This window comes from Borostomias antarcticus, assembly GCF_949987555.1.
Source record: "Borostomias antarcticus genome assembly, chromosome: 11".
Classification (NCBI taxonomy): Eukaryota; Metazoa; Chordata; class Actinopteri; order Stomiiformes; family Stomiidae; genus Borostomias; species Borostomias antarcticus.
Genome location: NC_140244.1, coordinates 13268951 through 13283654, shown reverse-complemented (window position 1 = coordinate 13283654; position 14704 = coordinate 13268951). Strand labels below are relative to the sequence as shown.

Sequence of the window (14704 nt, the reverse complement as noted above, 5' to 3'; positions counted from 1 at the left end):
GGAACTGAATCAACATGTCAGTTCACATGAAGCTGAGGGACTGAATCAACATGGAAGTTCAGAGGGGTTTTGATAAGATGAAACAAAAATGGCGGTTCAACTCAAATCCTTGTGAGTGGGCAGAGACAAGTCAATAACATAGACAAGTCAATACCATAGAAAAACCAATAACATAGCCCAAGCCAGCTCAAAAACCAAACATGAAACTCCACCATGAAGAAACAGACAAGTCTGCTCATGTCCTCAGTCCTGGTCCCACCAGAGCCTCTGGTCCTTAGATATGTTTTACATCCAGGAGGAAATGAGTCTTCAACTGTCCCAGCAGCAAGCACACAATATGACAACAGGAAATATACCTCCCCGCCTTCCCCTGCGTCAATGTCTCACTCATTCTTAGCGCTGGCAGCCTTTCTTCTAGAGACAAATGCAAAGTTTTGTTTCCCTCTGTTGAAGCAAGTTCAGTTTAATCTACTCCTCAGATAGAGAGATCTGTTTCTCTGCTCTCTCTGTTTCTTGCCTCACCAGATCCCAATAGCCATCTTGTCTCTTGAATCACTATATGAGAATAATGATAACATCTACATAAAATCTAGTGATCATGGCACAATTAGGCTTAATGTAATATGAACATAAATATAATATATGATGCACAGCAAAAGAAAGGCAGAGTACCATAACTCAACTCTAAAGTTTCAGAGTGCTGTGAAGCCAAGACAATGAACCTTAACTGATGTTAAGGCCTTCTGCCTTGGTTCTGTTGCGCTTTTGGAGGTTACTGCAAAGACAACCCACTATTTTCTTGAAAAAGCAACACAATTGACTCAAGATATTTGACCAAATTTTCGACCAAAAATGAAGTTAAGGTATTTTGCCTTTGTAGGGTAGAATAATTAGACCAGACAGATGGTTATGACCAGACCCAAATTATGCATTTCTGCCCTATGTATTGTGCACTTATTGCTGTACTAAGTGCTGATTTAGACTTCCCAACATTTGCACATGTCTGTCAGTGAAATGTTGTATTACTTTGACCAACAGAGGCCTATCCAAAGACTGCAAATCTAGATTCTGTAATCCTGATCTTGTGGTATCTGGATCAGAATGATGATATCTGATTGGAAAACCAGGATAAAACCTACAAGATCAATTTCATCTGGGATAGCAAAAAGGGATAACAAAATATGGAACATTCTGATCCAGATTAAATGTTTTGAAATACTGGACCCTGCAGATGAGTGATGACCTTTGACCCACAGTGAGACCAGATGCTGAGAGCTACATTTTAATATTATGTTTGGCATTATAATCAAATGCTAGCATGTATCTAGGCCTTGTCTACTTCCCTTTCTGTAAGTAGAACATAGTAGTTCCTCAGTATATTATCTTCCAGAAAGTAGGCTAAGTAAATTGGAAAATGGAAAAATGGAAAATTACATTACATATTCTGTACTTTTATTTTGAAATCATTGAATCCTGATGGCTTCAAGGTGCAGACTGTGGCGCAGTCACCTTTACTGTGCGTGGCTGAGCGTTAAGCATGGAGCATGAACAGAAATGATGGAAGCTTTTCCTCTGTAGCTAGTTGTTGTATAGTAGTAGCTGCAGACTACAGGACTATGCTAACAGAATTATTGTTAACAATACACACATACAGGTAAGGGAGCATGCTATTGCTTGCTACCGATATTGTAGCTAATGTTTGATGTGTAGCCTAGCGACTAGCTAGCTAGTTGGTTGAGAATTGACAATTCAGTTGATTTTGTCTCGTATCGAGCTAGTTAGCTAGTGCTAATGACGTGCACCATATGGCTAATTTTCAAGGTTGGTGAAACTTATTTCCGGCAAGTTAACGTTATCTAGTACTAACTAGTTAATTTTCACACACTAGCCTTAGTGTGCTGTTTATAGAGATACTGGTTAGAAGGGGTTTGTGAGCTGGCTAGCGAGCTACATAGCGATGGGTCATTAGGATGTCCATCTCAATTCTCTTTATTACTAGTAGTACTAGCAAGTAGCCTAGCTAACAGCGGGGAAGGGGCCAGGAGCAAACGTGAATTTGACTAGTGCTAGGTCCTCTCTTTATGTACCTAGCAGGAAGAAACTCTTAGCAAGCTATCAAGAAAATAGCTAGAGACAGAGACAGCTAGCTAACCGTTTTACCTCCGCTAGCTAGCTAACGATAGCTATCTCCAGTCTCACCAGCAGAAGGCGATGTCGTATCACCTTGGGCGAAGTGACTTTGCAGTTGTGAGAAATCGGTGTGCAGGTATCTGAGACACCCGCCTTCCTGCAGAGGAAGGGCATCTGTCCAACTGCGCGAATGGAGAATGGAGACTGGGGTTGTATGGTGAGTCCCAACAGGGTGTATTCACACATGAACCCTTCCTTTGACCAGGGCAATAATACACACACTACTGTACATAGCAAAATGTGATATTTGAGAAGCATGAGTTCGAGTATGTCTATCGGTTTTGGACAATGTTTCATGTAGCCTTTTTTTTTTTTTATTTTTTTATACTGCTTTTCAGATGAGGGATCCAGTGACGTTGAACGTGGGCGGCTGCATGTACACCACCTCCCTATCCACGCTGCAGCGCTACCCGGACTCCATGCTGGGCGCCATGTTCCGCGGGGACTTCCCCACCGCCAAAGATGCCCAGGGGAACTACTTCATCGACCGGGACGGCCCGCTTTTCCGCTACGTGCTCAACTTCCTGCGCACCTCCGAGCTCACCTTGCCCTTCGACTTCAAGGAGACAGAGCTGCTGCGTAAAGAGGCGGACTTCTACCAGATCGAGCCACTGATCCAGTGCCTGGTGGACACCAAGCCCCTGTACCCTCTGGATACCTTCCAGGAGGTGGTGGAGCTCTCCAGCACGCGCAAGCTCTCCAAGTACTCCAACCCCGTGGCGGTCATCATCACCCAGCTCACCATCACCACCAAGGTGCACGCCCTGCTGGAGGGCATCTCCAATAGCTTCACCAAGTGGAACAAGCACATGATGGACACCAGGGACTTCCAGGTGTCGTTCACCTTCGGCCCATGCGACTACCACCAGGAAGTGTCCCTGAGGGTGCACCTGGTGGACTACATCTCCAAGCAGGGCTTCACCATCAGGAACACGCGCGTGCACCACATGAGCGAGAGGGCCAATGAGAACACCGTGGAGCACCACTGGACATTCTGTCGACTCGCCCGCAAGGTGGACGACTGACTGACTGACTACCTGACTGGCTGGCTGACTGGCTGACTGACTGGCTGACTGACTTGAGTGACTACCTGACTACCTGACTGGCTGACTGACTGGCTGACTGACTGGCTGACTGACTGAGTGACTGGCTGACTGACTGACTGGCTGAGTGACTGGCTGACTGACTGGCTGACTGACTGACTACCTGACTACCTGACTACCTGACTACCTGACTACCTGACTACCTGACTGACTGACTGACTGACTGACTGGCTGACTGACTGACTACCTGACTACCTGACTGGCTGACTGACTGACTGACTGACTGGCTGGCTGGCTGACTGGCTGACTGACTGGCTGGCTGGCTGACTGGCTGGCTGGCTGGCTGGCTGGCTGACTCAATGTTGTATGGACTGATTGTTGTCACGTTCATTATGTACTGTTGTAATAGTAGTGCCAATAATAATATTGGGAAGGTTCATGCTGACGTCTAATCCCTTGCTTTCACCCTAGTGAGTCCGGTTTAGATGAAGAGGACTGATAGGTAATTACACTCAGGACAATATGGAGCTATTACCATAATGTTCAAAATATCTGTGATTTACAGGAGTGCCTAGGGGATTGGAACATGGGGTTGATTTGAAAAGCAGCTCGAATTGGCTGACCTTTAAAGAGTTGGGCCTAGCTTGACTGACTGCATGTGGTACTGGTACAGTAATTACAGTTATAATAGAATACATCCTGTTTCTTGCTTAAAGTATACTATACAGCTTTTCATCAAGTCTCAAAGTGCTAAAGTTAAGTATGTGAATATTTGCTCAATATCTGTTCCATTACATATGATGCCATTACATATCACAGTGACTCTAATACCTGTACTTGCAGTGTGGTAGGCTTCAGGCCTGCTAGTACACATCCAGGGTGGGACACATTAGTGGGGGTCTGGGGGTCCTCGCAGGGAACCTTTCAGCATCAAGCACTTCCTGCATTCTGGTGGATTTTTATGCACCAAACCATCAGAAGACTTATGTAGCTGCAGCGTTTCCTATTATATCCGCCACAGTCTCGTAATGAACCGAAAATATTTTTATTTAATAATTTCTCACTACGGCTGTCCTCAAGCCGTGATGCTGCTGTAATTGTTGCTCTATTCAACTCTATTGTCTTATATTAAAATGCTAGGCCCACCAGGCTTGTACAGTTATGGGCTACACACTGTACTTCCCTGTAGTTATAGCTGGACTGATGTTTGATGTAAAATGCTGCCATGGTAAAGTCAGCTGTTACATGTCAGCTGTTACACATATCAGCCGTTACACATACAGTATAGACCAAACAGATGTTTTTTGTCCCTGTGAACTGAAAGGACCATCCAGATGCTCAGAATCGTCGTCCTAAGCATGAGGGCGCTTTGCAGCTGGGTCTTTAATATTGATTCAGAGTGGTTACTCTATCTACCCCCATTCAAATAATATTGATTCAGAGTGGGTTTACTGTATCTACCCCCATTCAAATAAACTTTTACTGGAATGTTTTTCTGACTGGTTTTCTTGCCTTTTCCTGGCCACGCCCCCTCCCCACCATCAGTATTGATTTGACTCGATCTACATTCTCCACCCACAAAGTCTATTGGCTGTTGCAGTGGTCCTCCGCTCCCTGGTAGACTTCTCGTCATACATCAGACCAGTCTAGCTCATCGGAGTCAGTCTGCCACCGGACGGTCCCGCTCAACAGACTCACTGCTACTAGGAGAGCAGCCAGGTATGGATCCTTTATTGCTATTTATCACGACAAGCCTAAGAAAACACTCTTAGGTTTCTCCAGATTATATATTCTTTTAAATCTGTAAGTGATGGTAGTTTGGTGGTTCAGTGGTATCGGTTTGATAACTTGCTGTTTTGTCTCTTGTATTGGTGTCTACGTTATCAGGATCAGAGGTGACGATGAGGTCAGTTTTAGGGTTCCTCCTGTGCACTGTGGCGCTTCTACTGAGCCTGGAGACCTGCACTGCTGGTAAGACACCTTCATTCAGTTTACAGATAGAGATTCACCTTCTTTACCTGTTTGGGAGGAACATGGCTGTGCCACTGTTGAACCATCCAAAGAGAATCTCAACATGGGACCGATATCCCTCATGAAAACCACAGCAAAGTGTAAAATGAGAGATCGTAAGTTGTTAAGATGTTTAATGATACTGAATGTAACGGTTTTGCCGTTCAATACAGTCTGGCTACGGAGTGGCAGCCGGTCGTTCCCTGCCAGACTCCTCATGTCCTCACTGCTGGACGCGGTCACGTGTCTCAGGCCTGTGGTGTCGGAGACGGGGGGGTACTGTGAGCTGGGCACGGCATCAGAGCCAGGGTTACCAGGGTTACCAGGGGGGCCAGGGGCTGTATCCTGTCTGGCACACAGCACCCCCCAGCCTAGGCTAGGAGGAAAGGGAAGCCAGCCAGCTGCCATTCTGAGCAGAATGCTCATAAATCAATTCAGCAACAAACAAGGACACTTATGTCCCAGAGCCGTCAGACAGTGACAGGTCCCTGGAGGGCTTGTATGCGTGTCTCACAGTCAATAGGAGGATCCTATTGGGTGTCAGGATCACCCCCGTGGTATTTCTGGAGCAGTCGAGGCCCAAGCCTGAATCAAAGCTTTTGATACTCAGAAGTGGCCCTAACCCTGACGGCCCTCCGGCCCCCACCACACTGCGCTGTGGATCAGAACGCACCTCCGGTTCATGGCTGTTTATAGAGGACGGTTGTTGTGATGGAGAGGAAAGCGGCCAGAACTCTTGGATACCGGAAACCAGCACGGTGACTGAGAGAGGCGTGGTCAATGAACCCCTCACGTTGACCTCTCTCTGTCTTAGGAGGGGTCACTGCACCCCCCACGTTGACCTCTCTGTGTTAGGAGGGGTCACTGCACCCCCCACATTGACCTCTCTCTGTGTTAGGAGGGGTCACTGCACCCCCCACGTTGACCTCTCTCTGTGTTAGGAGGGGTCACTGCACCCCCCACATTGACCTCTCTCTGTGTTAGGAGGGGTCACTGCACCCCCCACATTGACCTCTCTCTGTGTTAGGAGGGGTCACTGCACCCCCCACATTGACCTCTCTCTGTGTTAGGAGGGGTCACTGCACCCCCCACATTGACCTCTCTCTGTGTTAGGAGGGGTCACTGCACCCCCCACGTTGACCTCTCTGTGTTAGGAGAGGTCACTGCACCCCCCACGTTGACCTCTCTGTGTTAGGAGGGGTCACTGGCTCTAGCTGAGGATAGGGTCACTGTACTGCACAAAGGCCTCTTTAATCCCCCCGTAGCAAACATGGAGGCACAGTCTGACTGGGATAAACATGAGTGACTCATTGATGTAACTCTTGTTAATCTGTTCGTTTGCAGTCCTTTGTTTTTGTTTGTCTCCCTTTGTACCTGGGCTGCGCCCCGGGCTGATGTAACAGTTGGTTGGGGGGCGCATTATAAATAAAAATAACATAACATAACATAATAACATGTTGGGGCAGAGAGAGCGGAAAGATTGGCGAAGCCTCAGATCCGAGGGAGGGAAGGGGCTGGAGCCTGGCCAGCAGCAGTCTCCTCACTGAGGGGCAGCATGTGGCCTGGCCAGCAGCAGTCTCCTCACTGAGGGTCAGCATGGTGGACTTGGCTCTATGCATCAACTTTTTCAGTCAATGAGAGTACAATCAAGTGAGGAAAGATGTCAATAGATGTTCTGTTTTATCATTACTATGAAGATGTTATAAGTCTGTTAAAAAGTCTAAATAAGACTCCTCCTCCTTTCTCTCCTTTATCAGTGAGATCAGAGTTGAGAGTCACAACGATAAAGGTAATTTTCACAACGGTCTTCCTTCACAAGCATCTGTTTAGCGCTCACAAGGGAACCTTCCCCACAATTGTTACGTGATCAAAAACGATGAAGAACTGACTATTATGTCTTGGATGTCTTGATGTCCTCCAGCAAGACCCGTACACCATGTCCAAGGGCTCCCAGCTGGAGGGCTACTGCATGGACCTTCTGTCTGAGCTGTCCAAGAAGCTGGGGTTCAAGTACCGGGTCCAGCTGGTGAAGGACAACGCGTACGGCCGGCAGGACGACAGTGGAGTGTGGAACGGCATGGTGGGAGAGGTGGTGAGAGGGGTGAGTACACAGGTCCGGTGGTGAGAGGGGTGAGACGGGTGAGTACACAGGTCCGGTGGTGAGAGGGGTGAGTACACAGGTCCGGTGGTGAGAGGGGTGAGACGGGTGAGTACACAGGTCCGGTGGGAGAGGGGTGAGTACACAGGTCTGGTGGTGAGAGGGGTGAGTACACAGGTCTGGTGGTGAGAGGGGTGAGAGGGGTGAGTACACAGGTCCGGTGGTGAGAGGGGTGAGAGGGGTGAGTACACAGGTCCGGTGGTGAGAGGGGTGAGTACACAGGTCCGGTGGTGAGAGGGGTGAGTACACAGGTCCGGTGGTGAGAGGGGTGAGTACACAGGTCCGGTGGGAGAGGGGTGAGAGGGGTGAGTACACAGGTCTGGTGGTGAGAGGGGTGAGTACACAGGTCCAGTAGTGAGAAGGGTGAGTACACAGGTCCAACGGAGAGTCTACATGCAAGACATTTGCCTAGCTACCCTTTTTGTTGTGTGTGTGTGTGTGTGTGTGTGCGCATGTGTGTGTGTGTGCATGTGTGCAGTATATGTGTGTAGTGTACAGAGCCAAAATTATGAAAATTGTGTCAATGTCCAAATATTTATGGATCTAACTATATATATATATATATATATATATATATATATATATAAGCTCCAACATCCGCTCCTTCATCAAGAACCTCAGAGTGTTTTTCTTTTAAATGTGATAAACAGGTCAGCCCCGTAAGTAAAACCAGCTTTTTCAGACTTTTAGCCAAGACTAAGACATATCTCTCCCCAAAAGATCTAGAGAGGGTAATTCATGCTTTTATTACCTCGCGTCTTGACTACTGCAACTCCCTGTATGTGGGCGTTGACCAGTCCTCACTCAGACGCCTGCAGCTTGTCCAAAACGCAGCTGCTCGCCTTCTGACTGTCAAAAAAAAGTGTGACCACATCACCCAAGTATTGACTTCACTCCATTGGCTCCCTGTCCGCTTCCATATTGATTTTAAGCTTCTGCTATTTGTTTTTAAAGCTCTAAATGGTCTGGCTCCCCAGTACCTGGCTGAACTCTTGCATCGCCACACTCCAGCCAGAGCCTTAAGATGGGCTGACCAGCTGCTACTGGACATGCCCAAGACCAGGCTAAAGACCAGAGGTGACCGAGCCTTTGCGGCGGCTGCCCCTAGGCTCTGGAACATCTTGCCCCTCCACATCAGATCCGCCCAGACCCTCAATGTTTTTAAATCTTTGTTGAAGACCCACTTTTTCTCCCTGGCCTTCAATTCTAGCTGAGCATGACTCCCAGGCTAGTGTGTGTGTTGTTGTATTAGTGGGTATTGTTGTGTTTGCGTGTATGGTTGTGTCTTTGTTGTAATTTATTTTTCACTTACCTGTACAGTACTTTGTTCGATTTTAGTCGTTTTAAACGTGCTTTATAAAGTAAGTTTGAGTTGAGTTGAGTTGAGTTATTTGACTTGAAAAACTGGTTGCTTTTGCATTATGCTTCGGGTTATTGTCCATCTGCACTATGAAGCGTCGTGTTCGAGTTCTGAAGCATTTGGCTGAATATGAGCAGATAATATTACCTGAAACACTTCAGAATTCATCCTGCTGCCTTTGTCAGCATTCAGATCATCAACAAATACAAGGGAAGTTCCATTGGCAGCCATACATGCCCACCTTAACGCTACTGTACCATGACCATGCTTCACTGAGGAGGTGGTGCTTTGGATCATGAGCAGTTCTTTCCCTTCCCTACTCTTCTCTTCACATCATTCTGGTACAAGTTGATCTTTGTCTCATGTGTCCATAGGATGTTGTTCCAGAACTGTACAGGCTTTTTTAGATGTGTTTTGGCAAACTCTAAACTGGTCCTTCTGTCTTTGAGGCTCACCAATGGTTTCCATCTTGTGGTGAACCCTCTGTATTTACTCTGGTGAAGTCTTCTCTTGATTGTTGACTTTGACACAGATAAACCTTCCTCCTGGGGAGTGCTCTTGATCTGGCCAGCTGTTGTGAAGGGGTCTTTCTTCACCAGGGAAATCATTCTTCTGTCAACCACCACAGTTGTTTTCCGTGGTCTTCCAGGTCTTTTGGTGTTGCTGAGCTCACCAGTGCGTTCTTTCTTTGTACCAAGCAGTTGATTTGGCTACACTTCATGTTTTTGATATCTCTCTGATGGGTTTGTTTTGATTGTTCAGCCTAATGATGGCCTGCTTCACTGATAGTGACAGCTCTGGATTTCATAGTGAGAGTTGACAGCAACAGATTCCAAATGCAAGTATCACACTTGAAATGAACTCTAGACCTTTTATCTGCTCCTTGTAAATGAAATCATGAGGGAATAACACACTTGCCCATGGAACAGCTGAGCAGCCAATTGTCCAAATACTTTTGGTCCCTTAAAAAGGGGGGTGTATGTATAAAATAGTTTGTAATTCCTACATCGCTCACCTGATTTGAATGTAAATACCCTCAAATTAAAGCTGAAAGTCTGCACTTAAAGGACATCTTGATTGTTTTGTATGTGTGTGTGTTTTTGTGTGTGTGTGTGTATGTGTGTGTGTGTGTGTGTGTTATCCCCTGCGTCGCTGCAGGAGGCGGACCTGGCCATCGCCCCTCTGACCCTGACCGCAGCGCGGGAGAAGGCGGTGTCCATGACCAAACCCTTCATGCAGACGGGCATCAGCCTCCTGATGAGGAAGGAGGTCTCAGAGGAAGCCGGCCTCTTCGACTTCCTGAGCCCCTTCTCGGCGGAGACCTGGGGGGGCATCCTGCTGGCCTACCTTGGAACCTCCGCCTGCTTCTTCATCGTGGCCAGGTAGGCGGCCGCTGGTCTTGTCTGTCTTGGTCTTGTCTCTCGGTTGATTTCTAAGCTACTGTATGATCAACGCTTTGGAAAAGGCATCATCATGACAAAACAGTTAAAGTCCCAGTTAACCAAAATCAGAGATTTGCTTGAAAACACATTCTATGTGTTAGTGATGCATTGCTGATAACATGTAAAAATGGGATGAACCATGTGTAGTACTGAATTGTGAAGTTAGACCAGTTTTGTGTTTTTGACCAGTTTTGATTTCTGGATTTTCTGTGCGGGCTTAAAACGGTACCGGATGACGTAGAGCGGTGTTCTTAGCATATCCCCGCCCTAACACTATATAATCTTCGGTTCTGCTCAATCTTGAGTCTAGAATTAGCTAGTTTTAATCAACAGTCTAGAATTAGCTAGTTTTTCTTAGTTAGCAATGCCTATGCATAAAACTAAACGAAAATGCATCCTTCCTGGATGCCAGCAGGAATGGGATGATAAGGTCTCCTTCTTTCACTCCCAAGTAAAGCTGAAATGAGAAGCAAATGGTTAGCATTTTTGAAGAGCCATGGTGTTACAGAGGAGTCTGTCACCGCTAGCGCCCGCCTCTGCAGCAAACATTTCACTCCCGAAAGCTTCTGCAATTATAATATGAGGCTTTTGGGTTTCACGGACTCACGACTGGTCCTGGTGAATTCGGCGGAGCCAACCATCTCCCTCCCCGGCCTCCATTCTCCTCCTGTCAACCATCTCCCTCCCCGGCCTCCATTCTCCTCCTGTCGCATCAACCTTTGGTGCCGACAGCGCTGCCTTGTGTGCTTATAGCTAATTAACGTTATAACGTTAGCTAGGTAACGTAAGCAATAGGAAAATACACTGCTACGTTAATCTACAAAATGTGTCTTGACATTTATGTGGTAATGTCAGCTATGATTAATTTATATGTAATCTTAGGAGGAATTATAGCTAACATTATCTATGTAGATTGTTGCAAATGGGAGTGTGTATATAACCTTAGTCTAGCTAACATAGCTAGCAGCACCGACCAGGCGACCACCCACCAAATAACGTTACGGATGATATATTATGACTATAAGCGTTAACTATACAGAAACTGCCTGCCATATTTGTGGCACCTGATATGCGTATGGGTTCACCGGTAATGGTTACAGTATATTTCTCCAGCGGGAGACCGGGAGACGGGAGCGAGGGGGATGGTTAGTTAGACCAGCTGCAGCTGGAGAAAGACGCACCCTCTCCCAGTGAAGCGGTGCTCGGCGGCTACTGGCTGAACGTTCTGTTGAATATGGTGCGGGAAAGTTGAAGCCGAGTGCTCGTTATTCTCACGAGTCTGTCCCGATTATCAACTCCGGTAGTGGACGCTTCTTCGCGCTATCAGCGCTGTTCAAGCCAGTGACTAAAAGGTACATTTTAAACAACTTTTTCCATTGATCCCAAGGGACGACAGGATCGCCTGTTAGGGATAGGAATGGGTCCGGAGGTGGCAGGGAGAAAATAGGGACACTCATACATTCCTCGTTGCCTGTTTTTGTATTTTGCATCTAAGGGCAGTAACACTGGCGCGTTGGTATAGAGTAGCTACAGTTTTACCTGTGTTGTTTGTCAGGAGGTAGGTTAGGAGGAAGCATCTGTGCGTTTGACTCATTAGACAAGTGTAATTTCAACTCCTCTCTGTTTTCACAAAGCTGTGCCTTCCTACCACAAAAGAGACGGCGTGCCAGTGTGACAATATGCAGACCAGAGAACGGTACTATTTGACAGGTTCTTCCCTCCACACCCCCTCCCCACGCAATTGGGTGTGGCTTCGGTGCGTTCAGCAGACACGCCCCCACAGTCTCAGACCAGAGAATGCTGCTGATTTTTAACCGATTTTGAAGCCTTATTTTATATACTTAGCGACATTTTTAATCACTCAGATTTGACTGGGTGGTTAATGACATGTTTTCCTGTGGTGTGTGAAGCTCATAACAAAAATTTGAACTGGGTTAACCTGGACTTTAAATACTTCCTGTTGGTGGCTCCAGACTCAGCCCATGTGAGTGGTCCCATCCCCAGACAGAGGAGAGCAGCTTCACCCTGCTGCACAGCCTGTGGTTCACTGCTGGAGCCCTCACCCTGCAAGGTAACCGTCAGCTACTTCCTGGATTCAGGATTACCACATAGAGGTGATGTGGTACAGTATGTGTAGCTTTAGCACTGTACTCTGGCTCTGCCTTGTTTCGGTTCGACCCATGTTAAGGGCCTGCCCAACCACGCTTCTAAGAGCTCTTGCGCTTGTGAGTCGGACACGCTAACAGTTGCGCCAATAGGGACATCGCTCTTGGAGGAACTGTTAGCGCTCCTTTAAGGAGTGAGTTTAACCAACTACTCACTACCACTACCTGGGACTCACGAGGACACTGTCACATATACAGTATTATTTATCGTTTTAAAGGAACTCCCACACACCGTGCTTGCAAAACGCTAGTGAGACACTAATTTCAGTACGTTTCTCAACTGTGATCCGTAACTTTGTCAGGTGCTGGCCCCGCCCCCAAGGCCCTGTCAGGCCGGGTCATCTGCTGTGCATGGTGGCTGTTTGCTCTCGTGCTATTGGCTTGCTACTTCTCCAACCTCAGCTCCAGCCAGTCCTCAGACTCCGCCTCCCTATCGGTGAAAGGGTTTGAGGACTTGGCCAACCAGGAAGTCATTGAATACGGGACCCTGGCCGGCTCCTCCACGCTGGCCTTCTTCAAAGTGAGCCTTGTGTCCCCTGTCTCGTTTTACCCCTCCGTACTCTGACCTTCCTGTCTCATCTTACACCTCCGTGCCATGTCCTTCCTGTCTCGTCTTACCCCTCAGTACCCTGTCCTTCCTGTCTCATCTTACCCCTCCGTACTCTGTCCTTCCTGTCTCGTCTTACCCCTCCGTTCCCTGTCCTTCCTGGTTCATCTTACCCCACTGTACCCTGTCCTTCCTGTCTCATCTTACCCCTCCGTTCTTACCCCTCCATTCCCTGTCCTTCCTGTCTCATCTTACCCCTCCGTACCCTTGCCTTCCTATCTCATCTTACCCCTCCGTACCCTGTCCTTCCTGTCTCGTCTTACCCCTCTATACTCTGTCCTTCCTGTCTCATCTTACCCCGCCCCCTTCGCCCCCCCCCCCCCCCCCCCCCCTCATGATCTCTCACAACCTCTCACGCTCACAGTGGTTGGCTCACACATCAGTAAGTCTCTTGAGTTCTCTTGGCAGTATTCTACTGGCTGACATCAGCGCCCCCCCACCCCCCTTCCTGTCTGTCTCTCCCACTGCCCCCCCCCCCCCCCCCCCGGGCAGAATTCCAACAACCCGAGCTACCGCCGGATCTACGAGCACATGGAGAGAACCAAGAGCTTCGTCTCCTCCATGGACGAGGGCATCAGGCGAGCCCGGGAGGGAAACTTCGCCTTCATCGGGGAGTCCGTGTCTCTGGACTTGGCGGCGGCCCGGCACTGTGAACTGGTGCGAGCCCACGAGGTCATCGGCATGAGGGGCTACAGCATCGCCGTGACGATAGGTGAGTCTGCTCTGTCACAGTTACATCACAGTAACGCTACTTAAACCGCAGAAATCCAGTCAGATGAAACTATGTGGAGTTGCTATTCTATTCTATTCTATTCGTACGAGCGCTCATACCATGAATGCTTATGATATAGAAGACTCAGTTGTTCTTTGTGTCCTCCAGGCTCTCCCATACTGAAGAACCTGAGTGTGGCCATCCTGCAGCTGAGCGAGGCGGGGGAGCTAGCCTACCTGCGCAGTAAGTGGTGGGCCAGCAGCTGCCTGGCGGACACAGCCAGGGCACAGACCCAGCAGCCCCACGGCCTGAGGGGGATGTTCCTGGTTCTGGCCCTGGGCCTGGGCCTGGGGGTCCTGCTGGCCCTGCTGGAGCTCACCTCCAAGACCCGGACCAGCGCTGGGGAGCAGAGGGTAGGATAGCGCCAACGCACGCACACACACACACACACGCAAACTAAGACACAGACACTCATATGTGTATGATCTATCCATTGTGTGTGATTGACCACAGAAGTCGTGCTGTTCCGTGTTGTCTGGTGAACTGAGCCAGCGTCTGAGGGCCAGCCAGGTGAACAGGAGCCCGGAGAACGCAGACAAGGACATCAAGGCTTGAGCAGCCTCACTAATATCTACAGTCTCATCTCCTGTGTGTTTGACACAGAACTACACTGTACATGTCATGAATTAACAAAGTAGAAATTCAATATGCAACAGAGTTTCAGTACTGTATGTTAGATAAGTAAATAGTTTTTCTAATTTCTGTGTGTGATAACTCTTGAGATGATAAATCAATAACATGAAGACTTCCTTGCTGTAAATTAACAATACTATAGAATTTTGTGTAATTGAGAACATTTTATTGAGAACAATGTAACTGTTTATTGATACAAATACAATCGTTTCTTGATGTAGCGTGTGAAAAAGTGAATTGTGAAAAAATCTTAGATTATTAGTTTTTATATGGATTATTAGGTGCTAGTTTACATTAATTTACATGTTCAGTACATTGATCTAC

The 14704-nt window shown here is 47.7% G+C and overlaps 2 protein-coding genes across 3 annotated transcripts; both read left to right on the top strand.

The window, feature by feature from the left end:
* The first annotated feature begins 1529 nt into the window (after positions 1-1529).
* kctd6a (potassium channel tetramerization domain containing 6a) lies at positions 1530-3302 on the top strand. 2 transcript variants are annotated; one of them, XM_084445930.1, is made up of 3 exons: positions 1530-1654; positions 2194-2347; positions 2529-3302. In XM_084445930.1, the coding sequence occupies exons 2-3, from the start codon at positions 2321-2323 to the stop codon at positions 3213-3215; spliced, it is 714 nt and encodes a 237-aa protein (XP_084302056.1). In that variant the 5' UTR covers positions 1530-1654; positions 2194-2320; the 3' UTR covers positions 3216-3302. The 2 variants fall into 2 exon arrangements, with proteins under 2 accessions (XP_084302056.1, XP_084302057.1); XM_084445931.1 differs by having other exon boundaries at positions 2170-2347.
* Positions 3303-6903: 3601 nt separating this feature from the next.
* grik6 (glutamate receptor, ionotropic, kainate 6) lies at positions 6904-14302 on the top strand (the record flags this gene model as incomplete). The annotated part of the gene is made up of 8 exons (XM_084446081.1): positions 6904-7032; positions 7165-7344; positions 9920-10143; positions 12177-12274; positions 12671-12888; positions 13468-13687; positions 13856-14100; positions 14201-14302. The coding sequence occupies 8 exons, from the start codon at positions 6904-6906 to the stop codon at positions 14300-14302; spliced, it is 1416 nt and encodes a 471-aa protein (XP_084302207.1).
* Positions 14303-14704: the final 402 nt, after the last annotated feature.

Excerpts from the sequence above, each read along its gene's own strand:
- kctd6a (XM_084445930.1), top strand. The coding sequence starts at position 2,321 with ATGGAGAATGGAGACTGGGGTTGTATG. Across the intron at positions 2,348-2,528 it reads ATGGAGACTGGGGTTGTATG|ATGAGGGATCCAGTGACGTT; the intron begins GTGAGTCCCAAC and ends ACTGCTTTTCAG.